The sequence below is a fragment of the Oncorhynchus gorbuscha genome, linkage group LG12, assembly GCF_021184085.1.
Source record: "Oncorhynchus gorbuscha isolate QuinsamMale2020 ecotype Even-year linkage group LG12, OgorEven_v1.0, whole genome shotgun sequence".
NCBI lineage: Eukaryota > Metazoa > Chordata > Actinopteri > Salmoniformes > Salmonidae > Oncorhynchus > Oncorhynchus gorbuscha.
Window position 1 is genome coordinate 34239795 of NC_060184.1, and position 17187 is coordinate 34256981.

The 17187-nt window shown below is 42.4% G+C and overlaps 1 protein-coding gene across 4 annotated transcripts in view; it reads left to right on the forward strand.

The window, feature by feature from the left end:
* The first annotated feature begins 8452 nt into the window (after positions 1-8452).
* rad51b (RAD51 paralog B) overlaps positions 8453-17187 on the forward strand; it is a 57342-nt gene continuing 48607 nt past the window's right edge. The window contains exons 1-7 of one of the 4 annotated variants that reach the window (XM_046291940.1): positions 8461-9035; positions 9156-9331; positions 9409-9513; positions 9620-9756; positions 9929-10048; positions 10226-10409; positions 14118-14190. In XM_046291940.1, the coding sequence (XP_046147896.1) occupies positions 9248-9331; positions 9409-9513; positions 9620-9756; positions 9929-10048; positions 10226-10409; positions 14118-14190 (703 nt within the window). In that variant the 5' untranslated portion in view covers positions 8461-9035; positions 9156-9247. Of the gene's footprint in view, positions 9036-9155; positions 9332-9408; positions 9514-9619; positions 9757-9928; positions 10049-10225; positions 10410-14117; positions 14191-17187 lie in introns of all 4 variants that reach the window. The other 3 variants (XM_046291939.1, XM_046291938.1, XM_046291941.1) reach the window with 3 other exon arrangements.

Below are 17187 nucleotides of genomic sequence, written 5' to 3' on the forward strand. Positions count from 1 at the left end.
CATAACAACATTTAGACCTTAAACAACTATTGTGTGCTTGTTCTTTAGATCAGGTACACAGGATTGACCAATATGCCAATTTTGTGAGAAATTACACGGGTCTTTCAAAACTTTTATAAAATATTTATCAGGTAAAATAGCACTAACTTTAGATTAAGGACTGCAAAAATACTTTACTAATGATTAGTAAATGGTTTATGAATGTGGGCGTGATGATTAATAAATGGAGAACACACACTTTATAAATGACTTATTATGGACTTTTAAAATAAAGTGCTACCCATCCTAGACGTGAATGAATAAACACATAAATTAGACAAAGAAGAAAATCACTGAATAAATGCCTTATAGAGGGCCATTTGCTTATAACAGCCTAACTCCATATTTAAAATTAGCACATTTCAAGTTATTCACACAAGTACATATATTTTTAAACCTCCTATTTGGTGCTATGTTCTTTTAGAAGAAAACAGAGAGAGACAGAGGGGAGAGACAATCTAAGGAACTGCCAGGGTCTTTCAAAACTTTTATAAAATATTGAATCAATATAAAACATTCTGCTTTAGATTAAGGACTGCAAAAATACTTTACTAATGATTAGTAAATGGTTTATGACCTCCAGGATTAATAAATGGAGAACACACACTTTATAAATGACTTATTATGGACTTTTCTGGCCTGCTCGCCTACCCTACCACTGAATGAATAAACACATAAATTAGACAAAAAGAAAATCACTGAATAAATGCCTTATGGTGGAACAAATTTGCTTATAACGCCTAACTCCATATTTAAAATCACCACATTTCCGGAGACACCTGAAACCCCAATATAGATAAGGAATACCTAGGCTGCATATAATTCGATCACCCCCCTCCCCCCTTAAAATAGGGGAGATGCACTATTGTAAAGTGGTTGTTCCACTGATGTCATAAGGTGAATTCCAATTTGAATTCAATATAAAACATTCTGCTTGTGAATAAATGTAATGTAAAATGGATGCGAATGGATGTCCAGCGTTGTGCTTTGTTTGACTGTTGCTGCACACATATACATATTGTTCCACCCAAAAGTGACAGGCCGTTCATCGAATGAAGTAAGCGGGAGCTAGGCAGGACTTTCCAGCCCTCACTGCAGTGGCCATGTAACGTCATCTGACACCAGAGTCACTTGTTTCTACAGCTCATAGACTAACTCACCGGGCTGAAGAGACTGAAATTCTGAAGCGAATATACATTGATAAAACAATTCAAATACACAGACACTCCCTGATTTGACCTTTACTGAATACACGATGATTAGCAAAAGGCACCGTATAAATAAATGTCTAGCAGATGGCTATTGTGTTATAACAGCCAATTTTGACTTGTTAGGCTATATTGCAAGTGGCCTAGAGTCAAAATGATCCCCAATTACCCATTGCCTAATTAGTCTACCAGGCCTATAGTAGGTATAAAATATATTGCATACAATATACAGTCAAAATATTAGGTATAGAACCTATTAGGTATATTCAGTGTTGTGAGTGTGTCTTTCTCTGTTTTCTTCCTATCTCGACTGCACCATGGCAGTTGATCTATAATTTCTCACAAACTCAGCACTCGGACAAGCAGAACCAGAACTTTTAGCAAATAATCGGGTTAATTTCACACTTTTAGCAGCATCAGCCATTTTGGTCCTATGTTTTTCGGGACCACCGTTCCGTTTTTCTGTTTTGACTGAGTGACTGACAGAGTCAGAATGGGTATCACTCTCTTTGATGATGCTCGTTTGACTTTGGATGTGAATCTGCATCACCTCAGCCAATCAGAAAAATGGTCCATTTTGGCAGTGGGGCCGGTCGTTGCCCACTGTTCAGACAAATGCTTAATGTAGAAGATTATGACAACAGAGAAATAGCACAAAATTCACTTTAAAAAAACAGGCTCATGGGCCTGTCAATTTCGACCAGCCCACCTTAATAATAAAAGATGGTCTGGCCAGGCTGTCATTTGCCAGAATTGCCAGATGGCCAATCTGCCCATCGTTGTTACAGTCATGCTTTAGAATTTGTTCAGAAGAGAAGGGATATAAATGGATTGTTTTCTAAATGATGCCCTATTAATATAATAATCGATATTTGTTCAAAATAATTGTTCGGGCGGTGTTCAGCGGTCGACGTCACCGACCTTCTAGCCATCGCTAATCCATTTTTCATTTTCCATTGGTTTTGTCTTGTCTTCCTTCACACCTGGTTCCAATCCCATTAATTACATGTTGTGTATTTAACCCTCTGTTTCCCCTCATGTCCTTGTTGGTAATTGTTTGATTGTATGTTATGTGCAAGTTATGTTCTGGTGTGTGACGAGTTTTGTACCCACTTTTATTATTTTGTATATTTTGGTTGTCGGAGTTTTGTGAGCACTTATTAAACGACTCCGTTTATACCAAGTTCGTTCTCCTGCGCCTGACATCCCTGCCACCAGCACGCACCCATTACACAACAAGCCTTATAGAAGAGTCTGACAGACAGCTCACTTAATTCTTCACAATTATTCACATTTTGAATCTTGATCTGATTCCAAGAGAAATACCATTCCATTAAAATCCAACTAATGCATATTGTATTTTTATAATAAGATAAACACACATGAAGAGAATCAATGTAGATGGAAACAGCTTTGTTGCTTTCCCTCTGGAGCCTGGGAATGCACTAATCATAAAATAAACACCTTCAGAATGATCTGTCCAGGACCTTTTGGCTCAGTGACCAAGAATGGATGGAACTGGTGTTAGGGACATTTTTGTCTCGATAGCAGACGATCAGACCTCACCCAAGCTCCGTTCCCCAGTCTCCAGACTGATCTCTCCCATGGTCCTCCATCTGTCTCTACCTATCCTCTGCCATGCACTCTATATTGAACCCTACCCAGTGTCCTTATGATGTTTTACATGTGTTACAAAAACTGTCACAATAGTCTGTTGTGTTGCCCCTTTCCCATTAGGGATAACTTGGCAGAGCAAACTACCGGTATTCTTATCAGTACTCTTTAGTCATCCTCTATTTTAACTGGCCACTTCAGCGACAGAGACACGGCTCCCAACCTCTGGGTGCAGAAGCGGTTCTTATCTCTCTGGTGATAAGGGAGAACCCTGCCATTATGGCCTTACATGGGCCTACATCCTGCACTAGCCACACCTCAAACAATAGACGGACTGATACAGACACAGGCTGGGGGAGATGGAGTGATGGGGTCTAGACAGGGAAAAAGGGAGAGTGAAAAAGAGAGACGATAAGCAAGGTGTCATTTATTTGAGTTTGGAATTTCATCACACAGCCCTGTGAGACTGCTTCAAGTCGTGATGTTTGCTGCTGCTGTCTATTTTACAGTCTCACCACATCACAATAGCACAAAATGTTCAATATATTTTATTTGAAAGAATGTGTTTTGTTTTCTATTAATTCTTCATGAGAAATGCATCAAGCTGACCCAGGCCTAAAAAAAGACTGCATCGGGACCCAGTGCAGTGGTTTTGACAGTCCCATATGACTACATTTACCAAAATCCAAAGCGAAGTGGCGGTATGGGTCAGACGAGTTTGAAGTGGACGGAGTACAGGGCTTAACATGTCTCAGAAGGAGTCGGGTAAATTGGTTAAGGGAGGAGGATTGGAGGGAAAGAGAGCGGAGGTTGAAAAGACTGAGGGAGGCAGAGGATGGGTGTGAATCTGTTGAAGCCAGTAATAACAACGGGGAAGATTGGTGTCAAGTTCAAACAGAGTGAGCTGGATGACAGTTTATGTTCTGGAGGTGAAATGGAAAGGGTAGAAGGTGTTGTGAGGAGCTTGGCGCCCGAGCCTTGCATTGATGGACATGGTTATGATAAAGACAAGTTAGGTCCAGTGCGAGAGATATTTTTGAAGAGGGTGGAACCAGGACTTTTGGCTGATGCGTGGGTGGTTTCAGGTTGGGTGGAATAGATGGTGGGTGCTGTTGAGTCGGTGAAGGTAACCCAAATTGGACTTGTGATGTTTGTGATCGGAGGGAGCAGGTGCTCCGTGCAACGCAACTTGGGGAAAGATCTGTATCTTGCTTTGTGTTTAGGTACAAGGCACCATTGACGGGAGGGATTTCTGGGGTAGCGTTAAGTGTGGAGGTTAAGCAATTTAAGATGAAGATTCGTGGTGTTTGTGACGCCCGCCTTCTAGTGCGACACAGATCCGGTGGGGAGCGTGGTGAAACAGTCTGTTCTTTTGAGCTTTGATTCAGTCTTTACCTGACAAAGTAATGTCACGATATATGAGTTATTCTGTTAGAGCTTTTGTGCCGAATATACTGCGGTGTTATAGGTGCTACGTTTACGGGTGTGTCGCAGCAGTGTGTAGGAGGGAGATTCCAAGATGTAGAAAGTGTAGAGGAGGACATGGGACAGAGGAATTGTGTAGTTTTGTTGGGAAAGGTTGTGTGTGTCAACTGTACGGGTACCCATGTTGATGGGGATCGGAGGTGTCCGGTGCGAGAAAGGTAGGTTAAGGTGGTCAGGGTCAGAGTAGTGAAGAAGAAGTCGTATGCTGAGGCAGTGAAGAAAGTAGAGGGTGGATTAAGGGCGAGGGATTCTGAGAGGATCCCTGTCAATAGTAGATCTGTGCCAGAACAGAGGGATAGGCCAATGAGTTACATATGTTTCAGTAAGGTGGGTTTCTTAGTGTTCATAGCAATGGTTATCAACTGTACTGCAGAGATGGAACATAAGTCACAGAAAATAGATGTTGCCAACTCATTTTCATGGTAAGTTGCTAGAGGCAGGTTGATTTGTTGCTAAAAGACGTTGCGTCATTACACAAAAATGTTACTCAAATTGACTGGCCATCTCAGCAAAAAATATGACTTGACATTTGTTCAGGAACAGACAGACTCCCACTCTTTTCTGTACTTATGGCTGTACAATTTTTATTGAGACATGTTGATTGATGTTGTAAGTTCTGTTCAAGATCAAACATTCGTGACCAACTATATTAATTGGGTATGGCTCGTCGAACCCGCACTACTGCTGCTGCAGTCAGCCAACAATGATTTGCAATTTGCTGAAATTTCTGCTGGCCTTCTGCTGCCTGTGCACATACTGCTGACGTCGCTCACAATGCACCTTTGCAGCCAGACACGTGTGTTGTGTCTCTTTTTCTTGCCTTCTGTATAAGCGGCCACAGCTTCTCTCTGGTAGTCTGATCCTGTAGTATCAGAGCTTCTTTGATGCGGAGCTTCTTCTCGTCCAGAAACTTGTTCCCCTTGGCCATTTTCTATATGATGTCCCTGTAATGGCGCATAGTTAAGCGCAAGATGATATTGCGAGGGGGTCCATCAGATCTTCGTTTCCCAAGCCGATGTACCACATCAATCACGTCTCTTAGCCTGTCTTTGATGCACAGAGCCACTTTTCCCAGGATATTAATGACTACTTCTCTAATTCCCTCTTCCTCTTTTACACCTTGGATTTTCAGATTCCACCTGCGAGAGTACCTTTGAAGTTCAGCTACATTCTCACACAGCTCATTATTTTTGGATTGCATTTTCTTCGCCTCATTCTCTAGGAACGTTATATTTTCCTTGTTCTCGCTCACAATTTTGTGGAGTTGATTTGACAGTTTCTGACAAATTATCGATCTTTGAGGTTTCTTCGGTAGCCAACTCTATGATGGACACTTTGGAGAGCGTAGCGTCTTGTTTTGTAGACAGGGACCGGATTGCAGAGAAAAGTTCCGACATGGAAATGTCTTCCTTTTACTTTTTTCACCGGGGATTTTAACTTGGGGTCTGAGGTAAATAGGTTGCAAGGATTTCATCCTGGTCAGTTTTGTTCTTTCTCTTGCTTGAGTTTGCGGCTTCTTGTGTATCCATGCTGCTCTGGTTCTCGTTGTGGCTAGCTAGCATGTCTGCCGTCTTCTGTGAGACTTGGATATTTCGTCTACTCTTGTCTTTCTGTCGTGTTCTTCCCATTCAACTTGACAAAAATGAAATCTAAACTTATCCCATGTCCATAAAACAAGTTAGAGTTAGTTTATTTCAATATTAAGAGCAAATATTTAACTGTTAACCACCTAACCCTCAATGTTGCTTTGAAGAGCGAGAAAACACTCTTCTCACAGCGACGCCACCTTGGGTTCAAGGTTCCACACGCGTTTATCGAAAGAAGAATGAATACTGGGTACTTTTGACATTAACAAAATTGGAACTGTGAGTACTAACATGAGTACAGTTAATGTACTGCCACAAATAAATGTACTGTTCGAACTACAACTGATGAACACTTGCCAAAGAAAAGTAAATAGATGTTATTCTGTTAACCACCGCTACCTCAATTGAGCGTAGTTTTCCGTCGGAGTAATCCTCTCAAGGTTCACTGTTTGTTTTATTGTTCACATGAATACTTGTGTTATCTGTGTTATTTTTTAATGCAGGAGTTCCTTTTCAATTCACTCAATATCGTTAGTCTGAATGCTAGGGGTTTGAGGAATCCTACAAAAAGGAAAGTTTTATTTTTATACTGTAAATGCAGTAACGCAGATTTTGTCCTTCAGGAAACTCCTTCGGGTGAAAGTGATTTGAAATTTTGGAAAGCACAATGGGGAGATATGGCCTATTTCAGTCATGGATCAAATCATTCTTCTGACGGTTTATGTTTTGACACTTATTCACAAGTTTAAAGGTGACATTCTAGAATCTACATCTTCACAAGACGGCAGATGGGTCATAGTAACTGTTAAACTTGACAATGCCATTTTCATAATCTAATGTATACGGACATAACTCACCTGCTCCTAATAAGACCATTTTTACCCAATTTACCAGGAAAGTGCAGGATGTAAGCAAATACTCAAAAAGCTTTTCAAATTATTTCAGGGGATTTTAATGAAACACCTGATGCATCTGCTGATCGGTTTCCTCCTAGAACGAGTCAAAACCCTCATAACATAATCATTACATTATGCAAGGATCTCTGTGTTGAGGATGCCTGGCATTATTTCAGGCATACCTGGACCAACAAAACTGTCACAAATCTAGAATATATGTATTCCTAATGTCCCCTTTTTTGTTACAATTTGTTATAGATGTAGATCAGTAGGCTCCCTTTTCTGATCAAATTGATTTCCCTGAATTTACAAGCTACTAAAACAATCTAAAAAAGGTACACTCGAGGATATTGGAAATTAAACACTTCTTAAAGATGCTACTCTCATTGAAAACATCAAATCATTAGCTAAATATATTTTTGCAAGGAAATACTTCATGGAAGTAGATGGGAATTTTTCAAATATAAAGTCAGTGGTAGCCATTAAATGCACCAAAGAGCTGATGCAATTGAAGAACCTTAGAGAAAAGGAGATGAGCAAGCTTGACAGTTTTCCAAAATACAAGGGGGTGGTCCACCCAGGTATTACCCTAGTGTGCCTAGACAGTGAATATACATTTACATTACATTTAAGTCATTTAGCAGACGCTCTTATCCAGAGCGACTTACAAATTGGTGCATTCACCTTATAACATCCAGTGGAACAGTCACTTTACAATAGTGCATCTAAATCTTAAAGGGTGGGGGGGGGTGAGAGGGATTACTTATCCTATCCTAGGTATTCCTTGAAGAGGTGGGGTTTCAGGTGTCTCCGGAAGGTGGTGATTGACTCCGCTGTCCTGGCGTCGTGAGGGAGTTTGTTCCACCATTGGGGGGCCAGAGCAGCGAACAGTTTTGACTGGGCTGAGCGGGAGCTGTACTTCCTCAGTGGTAGGGAGGCGAGCAGGCCAGATGTGGATGAACGCAGTGCCCTTGTTTGGGTGTAGGGCCTGATCAGAGCCTGGAGGTACTGAGGTGCCGTTCCCCTCACAGCTCCGTAGGCAAGCACCATGGTCTTGTAGCGGATGCGAGCTTCAACTGGAAGCCAGTGGAGAGAACGGAGGAGCGGGGTGACGTGAGAGAACTTGGGAAGGTTGAACACCAGACGGGCTGCGGCGTTCTGGATGAGTTGAAGGGGTTTAACAATGACATTTTCCTAAATCATTACATTGCATTAGAATTGTTTTTTATTTTATTAATCTTTTTGTTTGTTTGTTTTCCCAGTATTTTCTCATTAATACCTGCGTTCTGTTTTGTATGATGTAAGAATGTAAATTGTTGATCTGTATTTGAATATAAACTTCTTCTTTTTTAAGGCATGTGTGTTGTTATGTAAAAGTTATGTACTTTTTACTCCATACATTTTCCCTGACACCCAAAAGTACTCGTTACATTTTGAACGCTTAGCAGGACAGGAAAATTGTCTATCTGTAAATAAATAAAAAACTAGAAAATGTGGCCGTTTGCTTTGCCTAATATAAGGAATTCGAAATGATTTATAATTGTTATTTTACTTTGATATTTTAGCAATTACATTACTTTTGATACCTAAGTATATTAATAACCAAATACTTTTAGACTTTTACTCAAGTTGTATTTTACTGGGTTACTTTCACTTGAGTCATTTTCTATAAAGGTATCTTTACTTTTACTCAAGTATGACAGTTGGGTACTGTTTCCACCAGTGTTCACCAAGTGTAATGGATTGATACAATAGTTAAGTTGGGGGGCGGTAATGCAACATATTGGACGCTAACCCTCTTTAAACTCCACCGAAGAAGAAGAAGAAGACGAAGCAGAAGTGGGGGTATTTTATATGCCACACTGCTGTCAAGGCAACAGAACTCATGTAGCTAGCAGGGCCGTGAAATAAATTAAATCATGTTGCAAAACGTGGAATTTCTTATATTTGAGCCATAATTTGCTTGCTAGAGCAATTAGATTCTAGCGTTTGCCACTTGCGGAGCGAACTTTAGCCACTCGTTGTTGCTGAAGTTAGTTAGCTAGCTAACAAAACAAGTTTGTCACAGACAAAAGGGGAAACCGGTGTCTTTGAATTGGTCATTTTGTATTAACTAGTTAACTATGGCAAGTAAAAAGCTCAGAAGAACGGGTGTGTCACTCGAAGTATGCGAACGACTGCAGCGCCACCAAATTGAAAGTTGCCAGGTAAGAGGTCGAGTCTCATTTCTCGAGGTGGTTATTACATTCTGTGTTGCTGTTAGCGTTGTGGATTACAAGTTTATATCGTGTGAAACGTTACCATTATCTAATATTCTCACATCAAAGAATAGATGGAGTAGAAACGATATGCCTTTCGCAACGGTGACTACTATGCCCATTGTCACCAGGACCTGCTGTCCCTCACACCTCTAGAGGTGATGCGCCTCGCGGGGCAGAGTTACCAACAGGTGTTGATGCTACTTCAGTCAGTCAGCAAGGCCTGTGCCCCCTCAATGACCACAGTAAGTCAACAACAACATCACCGGTATCACTGTCCCAATTCACTGTTCTGTCTTATGAAATTGTTATTGTTCTTCAGGCATTGGAGGTGTGGAAGCAGAGGGCTGACCTGTGTTTCTCCACATCCCTACCTGCCCTGGACAGACTGCTTCAGGGAGGGCTACCACGGGGGACACTCACAGAGGTTGTACACCTTCCTTACTGAGTATAAAGATGGTGATGAGGTTTATAATGGTGAAGGAGATGGAGGGAGAGAGAAATGTATCACAAACTTCCTTTCCCACTTTCAGGTGACTGGCCCCTCAGGTTGTGGGAAGAGCCAGGTGTGTATGATGCTCAGTGTGCTGGCCACTCTGCCAAAGTACATGGGTGGCCTCGACAGCGGAGTTATCTACATAGATACAGAGGCGGCTTTCTCAGCAGAGAGGTGATTGGGACTTACTTTCATCACCCTCCTTTTCTCTTCTCCCCTCCTGCATATCCATTATCTTGTCATATCTTTTGTAATCTTCTATTATGTAATGTCTTCTATAATCTTATCTTCCGTGTCTTATAAATGCATTGTGTGGCCTAAAATGTTTTGTTCTTGCCACTTCCAGGTTAGTGGAGATTGCTCAGAGCAGGTTTCCAGACTATTTCTGTGAGAAGGAGCGTGTGTTGGAGATGGCTGGACGTGTCCACCTTTTTCAGGAGCTCACGTGTCAGGATGTCCTGGACAGGTACAGGCCGCCATGTTGCTTTCAGTCTCTCTGAAATATGTCATTCAATCGTCTCCTCTCACTTACCTCAAGCATGTTTTGGACTCATGAAGCATTTTGGGTGATGGAGAACTGTGTGAACGGGACTATTTCTAATACTGATATTGGTATTGATAGTTTTGTTTTGGTTCCTTCCAGACTGGAGAGGCTGGAGGAGGACATCATCTCCTCCAAGGCTGGGTTGGTGATTCTTGACTCGGTGGCCTCAGTGGTGAGGAAGGAGTATGACACAACACTTCCTGGGAACCTCAGTCACCGCAGCAACCTGCTGGGCCAGGAGGCTGCCACCCTCAAATACCTGGCTCAGGCCTTTCACATCCCTGTGAGTGTGTGTGCAGGGGTTAAATTGGGCTGGATCTGAGACAAGGCACCTATGATCCAAATGAGAGCCAGGTGGAGCTGAGACCTGGTACCTGCTTTGGTTATTGTAATTGTTCTCCACATTTCATTTTCCACAGCCAAAAACACGAGCAAGCAATGGCGAAATTAGACTACCCCATACCAGAATAGTTTACTTATTCAATTGTTCAACCTGTCGCATTCTATGCGAGAAAGTAATATTAATCTCGAGGCACATTCAAATTGCCGCACAGGGGAAGAAATATGCATGTCCAGTCGTACAACATTCTCCATGCAGTCGCGTTAAAAAACAACAACTTTGAAAGCAGTTTTTATGGCCACTATTAAAAGAGGAGAATCACTGATTTCTGAAGTGTTACGAAGCTACACTTCTCAAATCCAAGAAATGAGAAGGCTAAAATGCACCATTTTAGAACCATATTTATTTTTAGCAGCGGCATGGTTTACCCGCATTAGCATTGGCCATTGGGTTGAGTGCATAGGGAAGACCAGTGCTAAATGTAACAAGGGTCAGGCGTAGCAGGTAGGCCAAATTTATATTCACAGTACATGATCCTTGAGTGCCAGTGGAATGCTTTTTTTGTTGGGGTGGCATTCAAGTCATATGTTGCTAACTAGCAACAAGAGAGACTGTTAGGATTTTGTGATCTAGCTAATTAGACTGATGGGGTAAATTCAGATTGGAAACCCTCAGCCTATTTATTAATTTATAGACACTATGCTGTATCAGATGGGCTACATCAGGTGATAATGATTATTGCTAAGTAACACACCTGACTGATAATATGGGCCAATATGTTGTTGGGCTCATTTCTGGAGGGGCTGTTATATTTTAGGTATCAGTGTAATTTTATGTTCCTTCATTTTGCATTATAATTACCCTTTTAAAAAGTAATCCCCCCCCCCAATCACATAATTAGTCCCTTAATACCACTTCTGACTGCCTAATATATTGCAGAACCGCCATTCAGCCACTAGATGTCAGCGTTATCACAAAGTAATCCAAGACAAAAAGAACCTGCCCTCTGTGGGATTTGGAAGGAAAGGGTGAAAGGCAATAGTGCATTGCACGCTGTAGGAAATGTTTTCCTGAAATCTAAAATGGAATAAAATATCTAATCCATACCATATCTCACAAGGAATAATAAATGTGCCCAATTTGACCCCAGTGCATCCTCATTCGTGTCAGTAACACAGTTCAACACTAGAGGGCAGGAAAGCACTGAAGATGTATCACCTCACCTACTAGGTACCTACTACAACTGCTGGCCTAGCCAGGCTATTAGCACTGGGGATTCAAATCAGTTTCTAGTCTACCAACACAACTTTCCCCTGAACTTTCCACTAGATACAAATCTTAAGTCACCACCTCAGTCCCTGGCCGGTGTTACTCAAGCTTTCCTCCTCAGTCCCCTGGTAGTGTGTCCTGAGTTCTTACATCCATCTCCCCGCTAATAACACAGGACTCTGGACTCCGCCAGAGGTGAACAGGTGTCGTTTATTACAGCTGTTGCCCAGGGGCTCTAAGTCTGGCGCTTGTCTGTGTATAGTAGTGATGGACAGCTTATTTACTGGTAGCTTTTTTTATATGTCTGTAAAGGATGCAGTGGCCACGTCAGAATGTAAAGACATGTTAACATACCTTGACGTTACATAGCAACAAGATCATCCTTACTGTTACTGAACACTAAGTGTCTGCTTAATACTATATTATTATACTTTAGCAATAAGGCATGAGGGGCATGTTGTATATGGCTAGTATACCACAGTTAAGGGCTGTTCTTAGGCACGATGCAATGCGGAGTGCCAGGATATAGCCCTTAACCCTGGTATATTGGCCATATACCACAAACCCCTGAGGTGCTTTATTGCTACTATAAACTGGTTACCAACATAATTAGAACAGTAAAAATAAATGTTTTCTCATACCTGTGGCTATCAGCCAATACCACAGCTTTCAGCCAATCAGCATTCAGGGCTCGACCCACCCAGTTTATAATAGACTATACTATACGCCAGGGGTATCAAAATCTTACCCCACGAGCGAGGTCTGGAGTTGGACAACTGCTAGTTTTCTGTTCTACCTGATAATAAATTGCACCCACCTGGTGTCATAGGTCTAAATCTGCTCGATTTAGAGACGAATAATGAACAAAATAAATAGTAATAAACACAGTGGAACTGGCTTTGAGGTCTGTGTGTCTAATTTGAGGGCTCTAAGCCTATCCTATGCTATACTAAACATCTAAGCTCATTCATGACCTATTTGCCAGCTAACTTGTCTTTCTTTATTTTGTATGTGTGCCTTTGTGTGATCATTAGGCTTCGGTGTAAGTCATATGCTATTTTCCACACCCGTGTTTTGGCGTACAAGCATTTTGTGGTTCATGTGAGGTCTGTCTGGACTTGACAGAGCGTTTTGCCTTCACCTCCTCCATATTATTAACTGAAATGTGCCCTGACAAGAAACCACAGTGAGGATAGCCTACCTTGCTCGTGGCCCACTGAGTATTTTATAAGGGCTATCATGATTAAACAAGTAAAGACTTTTGTTATTAGCACCCAGGGCCAAACCAACCAGGTTGTTAAATGTACTAGTTCTTGTTTTGATGTATGACACAGTGCCAAATTTTGCGAGACTGGATGACTGTGGTAGATTGGAGCCCTTTGCTTCCATTCCGCTCCTAGGTTGTGTGGAATTGTTGATTTGGTGTGAGTTTACTGGATGTACAGGTGTAAGATCTTGATTTGATCACCCTGTTGCAGGAGAACTTTTGTGAAATTCAGGACATGTAATACTTGTAGTGTATTTGCGGTTTAAAATGTATTTGAAATGTCAGACATATTTTCCGTTATGAAAAATGTATCGACCCCTACACAATTGTTCATTAATTATAATTCACAGTTCCTGGTGCTTCAGGTTATTTTCCTGTTGTACCAAACTGGATCAAATTAAGATCCTACATCTGTTGCCTAGCCAAGGTTTCATAGTTTAACTGTGTTGTTTCTCTGGATTTCTCCTAGTTAGAACAACACATGGGGAGCTCATTGCCTGCCCAAACATGAGTTTATTATTGTAGCCTTATTGTTGACATATGGACTTTGACTCATGTCAGCCACAGTTGGCTCACATGCACAGTGTAGCTCTGTCAAGCTGGAGGCTTAAAGGACAATTATAGCTCATGTGACGGTAGGCCTTGGGCCTACCTTTTTATGAGTCTGTTGTATTGGCAACAGTTTTATCATGTTGGTATTTTATCAAGGCCAATTTGATTCACCAAGTGCTACTTTGAGCCACCACCACTGATTATTCGAGGGAATTTACTCAATTCTGCTGTGTCAGACTTGGACCGGATGATATTCAGAATACTTTTGTCTCCCGCTTGGTTGGGTTTGGATACATATTTACCATCCATATCGTTTAATGTTGATGACCTCCAACCTACTATTGACCATCAGTCATCTGAGGACAAGTAAAACACATTTGAAGAAATAACTTACCAGAACTCCCAAAAATAATTTTGGTATATTTTGTGTTCATAGTCTAAGGTATATTGAGATATTGCCTAAAAACCTTGAAATTAACATTTAGCATGGCAAACCAGCACTTTGTGGAAGGTATTAACGTCATTATATTCTCTTCATGCTTCTCTATTTTTCTCCCTCCTAGGTGGTCTTGACCAACCAGATTACGACGCATGTGGGCGATCGAGGAGAGAGAGGCGCTGCGTCATTCAGGGGAGGTAAACAAACACAAACGAAATAGCCTCCATGTTAACTGATCACGTCTGAATGCAACTGCAATACTAGCCATCCAATGAAACATTGGATTCAACACATACTAATGTAGTGATGCACCGAGGATGTTTGTAGCCGGTCGCCTCGCATGTCTCTTTGAAACACGTGGAGCGTCTCTGATGGGTCACAGAGATTTGTTTGATCTTACTGTTTACCATCACATTGGTAACAGAGCTATTCTATGACCTGTATCCTGTATTGTTATAATGTCCCCCTCTTCATCACTCCCTTAGTATAGCCTGTGTGTGGATATGTATCTGTGTCTCGGCGGTGTAGTCGGACTAGCCTTTGAGTAAAGGGATACGGGTTCTTTCTCTTATGTTATCTAATAGATACATGGCATTGACCTGTAACTGTAGTCTCTCCTTCACCAACTACACTCTCTCATTAAATACCGTGATTTCCCCCTCGAGGAAGGACTGCCTCTTTCTCATTTCGGTCTTTCTCTCTCAATTTCTGCTCTCATTCTCTCTCTCTCTCTCTCTCTCTCTCTCTCTCCATATGTCCTTGGATGGAGGGGTGAGGCGGGGAGAGTTCGACAGTAGGGTGTATCTGATTCACCCCTCTCTGCTAATGTAATCAGATTCACATCTCCTTTCCCTGGGTCTGACTCTTCTCTAGCCCCGCCATCCCTCCCTTTCTATCTCCCGCACCTTTTTTCTCTCCCTTTTGTCTCGTGCAAGCAGGTTTTTACCTATGCTGTTTTCAACCAGAGATCCCTGCGTCTCAGGTTTCCAGTCAAATGTCAGCCTCCGTCGCCTTTGGGATTCTCCCATCGATGGTCTCCTGGGATTTGGCTGGGGTGGCGAGTGTGATGGAAGGTCTGAAAAGGCCCTTTGTCTAGTCTGAGGAGAGGGAAAGGGGGAGTCTGGTTTCTACCTGGTCTAGGATCAGTACTGTGACTCAGGTGGGCCTGAAGTGGGCTTTAGGTAGCCTCTGGTACTACGGAGGCCTGATGAGTGTGTAGAGAAACTACTAGGTAGAGATGGGTTGGTTGCTGGACTGACCTATACACATGCTCTAGCCCAGCTATCAGTACAGAGAGAATGTATTATTGAATTCGTATGTCTGATTATTGCTATCATCCTTTGCTTGTCTTCAGTGTTATGTGCCAGAAGCTGAAAGGGTAGCATTTCATTATTGGAACCCCCCCCCACTTTTTTTTTTCATGTCAGAAAGATTTATTTCTGTAGATATTTGTAATATTAGAGATGAAAAGAGTTCAGTCTCTGAGGGACATTGGATGCCTATGAGGTCTGTCCTAGCTCTCTGTGTTTAATCTAGTGAAACTGCAGTTGTCCAACTGAAGCTCTTTCTGACCTCATTTTGATGAAAACTCAACTCAATAGCCAGCCCAGTGCCAACAGTAGTTTGGTGCCAGCATTTGAAACAGGCGATGCCCAAGGCAAGGCATAGAAAATCCCCCAAACTCTTAGCTGGCTGAGCTAGCTGTTCACAATAGCAAGTGTAAAGCTTAAAGTTAGTGATGAGGGTTGGTGTTCCTAGTGTAATGGGGGAGAGAGGTCATCGTGACAAGCGTTTATTTTGTCGTAACATAAACTTCATGATGAAAAGTAAACGTAGTTTTGGAGCTAATCTCTTGTGGAAGTGACACCTTTCACGTAAATTTTACTTCTGGGTAACCAAGATTATACTGAAGCGTATGAATCATCTAAATATGGGTAAGGACTAAAGTGGAATCAACCACCTAAGGGAATCTTTGTGTGAGAAGTGAGCTCATTACTTAACACAGCTAAGTAATGATATGGTCACTCCGTGCATGGAGGGACTAGTTGCTGTGTGAATGCTCCTGTGAAGTGTTCCGTGTGTGTATGAGTGTGCACACCTGCCTCTGTGCGGGGTGTTTGTGTGTAAATAAAAACAGCCTTTTAATAGAGGCTAACCTGGGCCATCCGGGGTGGTTTAACCCCGTGCTCCCTCTAGGGTTAGATGGGAGTGAGGGGGCCACAGGCCAGTCACTGTGGGAAAGCAGGGACCAGCGGACAGACAGTTGGCCTCTGTTTGCCAGGCTCAGCAGACTGACTGACTGACAGACAGACAGCAGGGCCCAGAGGACAGCAGACCTGGGTTCAAAATACTATTTGAAATCATTTCAAATACTTAAGCTGTGTTTGACTGAGCTTGTCTGGTGCATTGTAACTAATAGAATATTCTCAAAAGTGCAAACCCAACCCAGTTGGCACTCCAGGCAGGCTAAAGCAGACATAGTATTTGAACCCAGGTCGGCAATGAACAGACAGCTTCTTTGTCAAGCGCAGGGCCCAACAGACAGACAGACACTCTCTTAATCAACAGCAGGGCTCAGCGGACAGACATACAGACATCCTCTCTTTGTCAACAGCAGGGCTCCTTCATTGACTGTGTGTGACTGAGGCTGCAATGATCCAAGCCCCTCAGCTCCTCCACTGCCTCTGATAGGAGAGCCACTGTGTGCAGCCAGCCAGCAACACACTGAGACACTTTTCCATGCCCTCACTTTATCTACATGATTGGGTCCCCCCCCCAACCAGTCGCCCTAATCGACCGCCCGTCTTACACTCGAGGCTTGGTCACACACAGTCACACTGCACAGAGCTCTCCAGCCACTAGACCAATAGGGTTTACTAAGGGACAGAGGGTAAAGGAAAACAGAAGGCAGGGGGGGAGAGAGGGTTGTAGACCTGGGTTCAAATACTATGTCTACTTTAGCCTGCCTGGAGTGCCAATTTGGTTGGGTTTGTTGTAGAACGAGAGAGATAAACAGCTTGTGAGAAACAACTAGAGAAAAGTTGAATGGGATGCTGAGCGAGAGAGTTGTTGAGAGGGGAAAAGGGGGAGGTTGAAATCTGTACTGGACATGTTTATTTGAGCCACTTCCTCCTCTGCACAGCGGGGCAGCCTTTCCAGAGAGCTCTCGCTCGATCAGAGATGGCTATCCATCC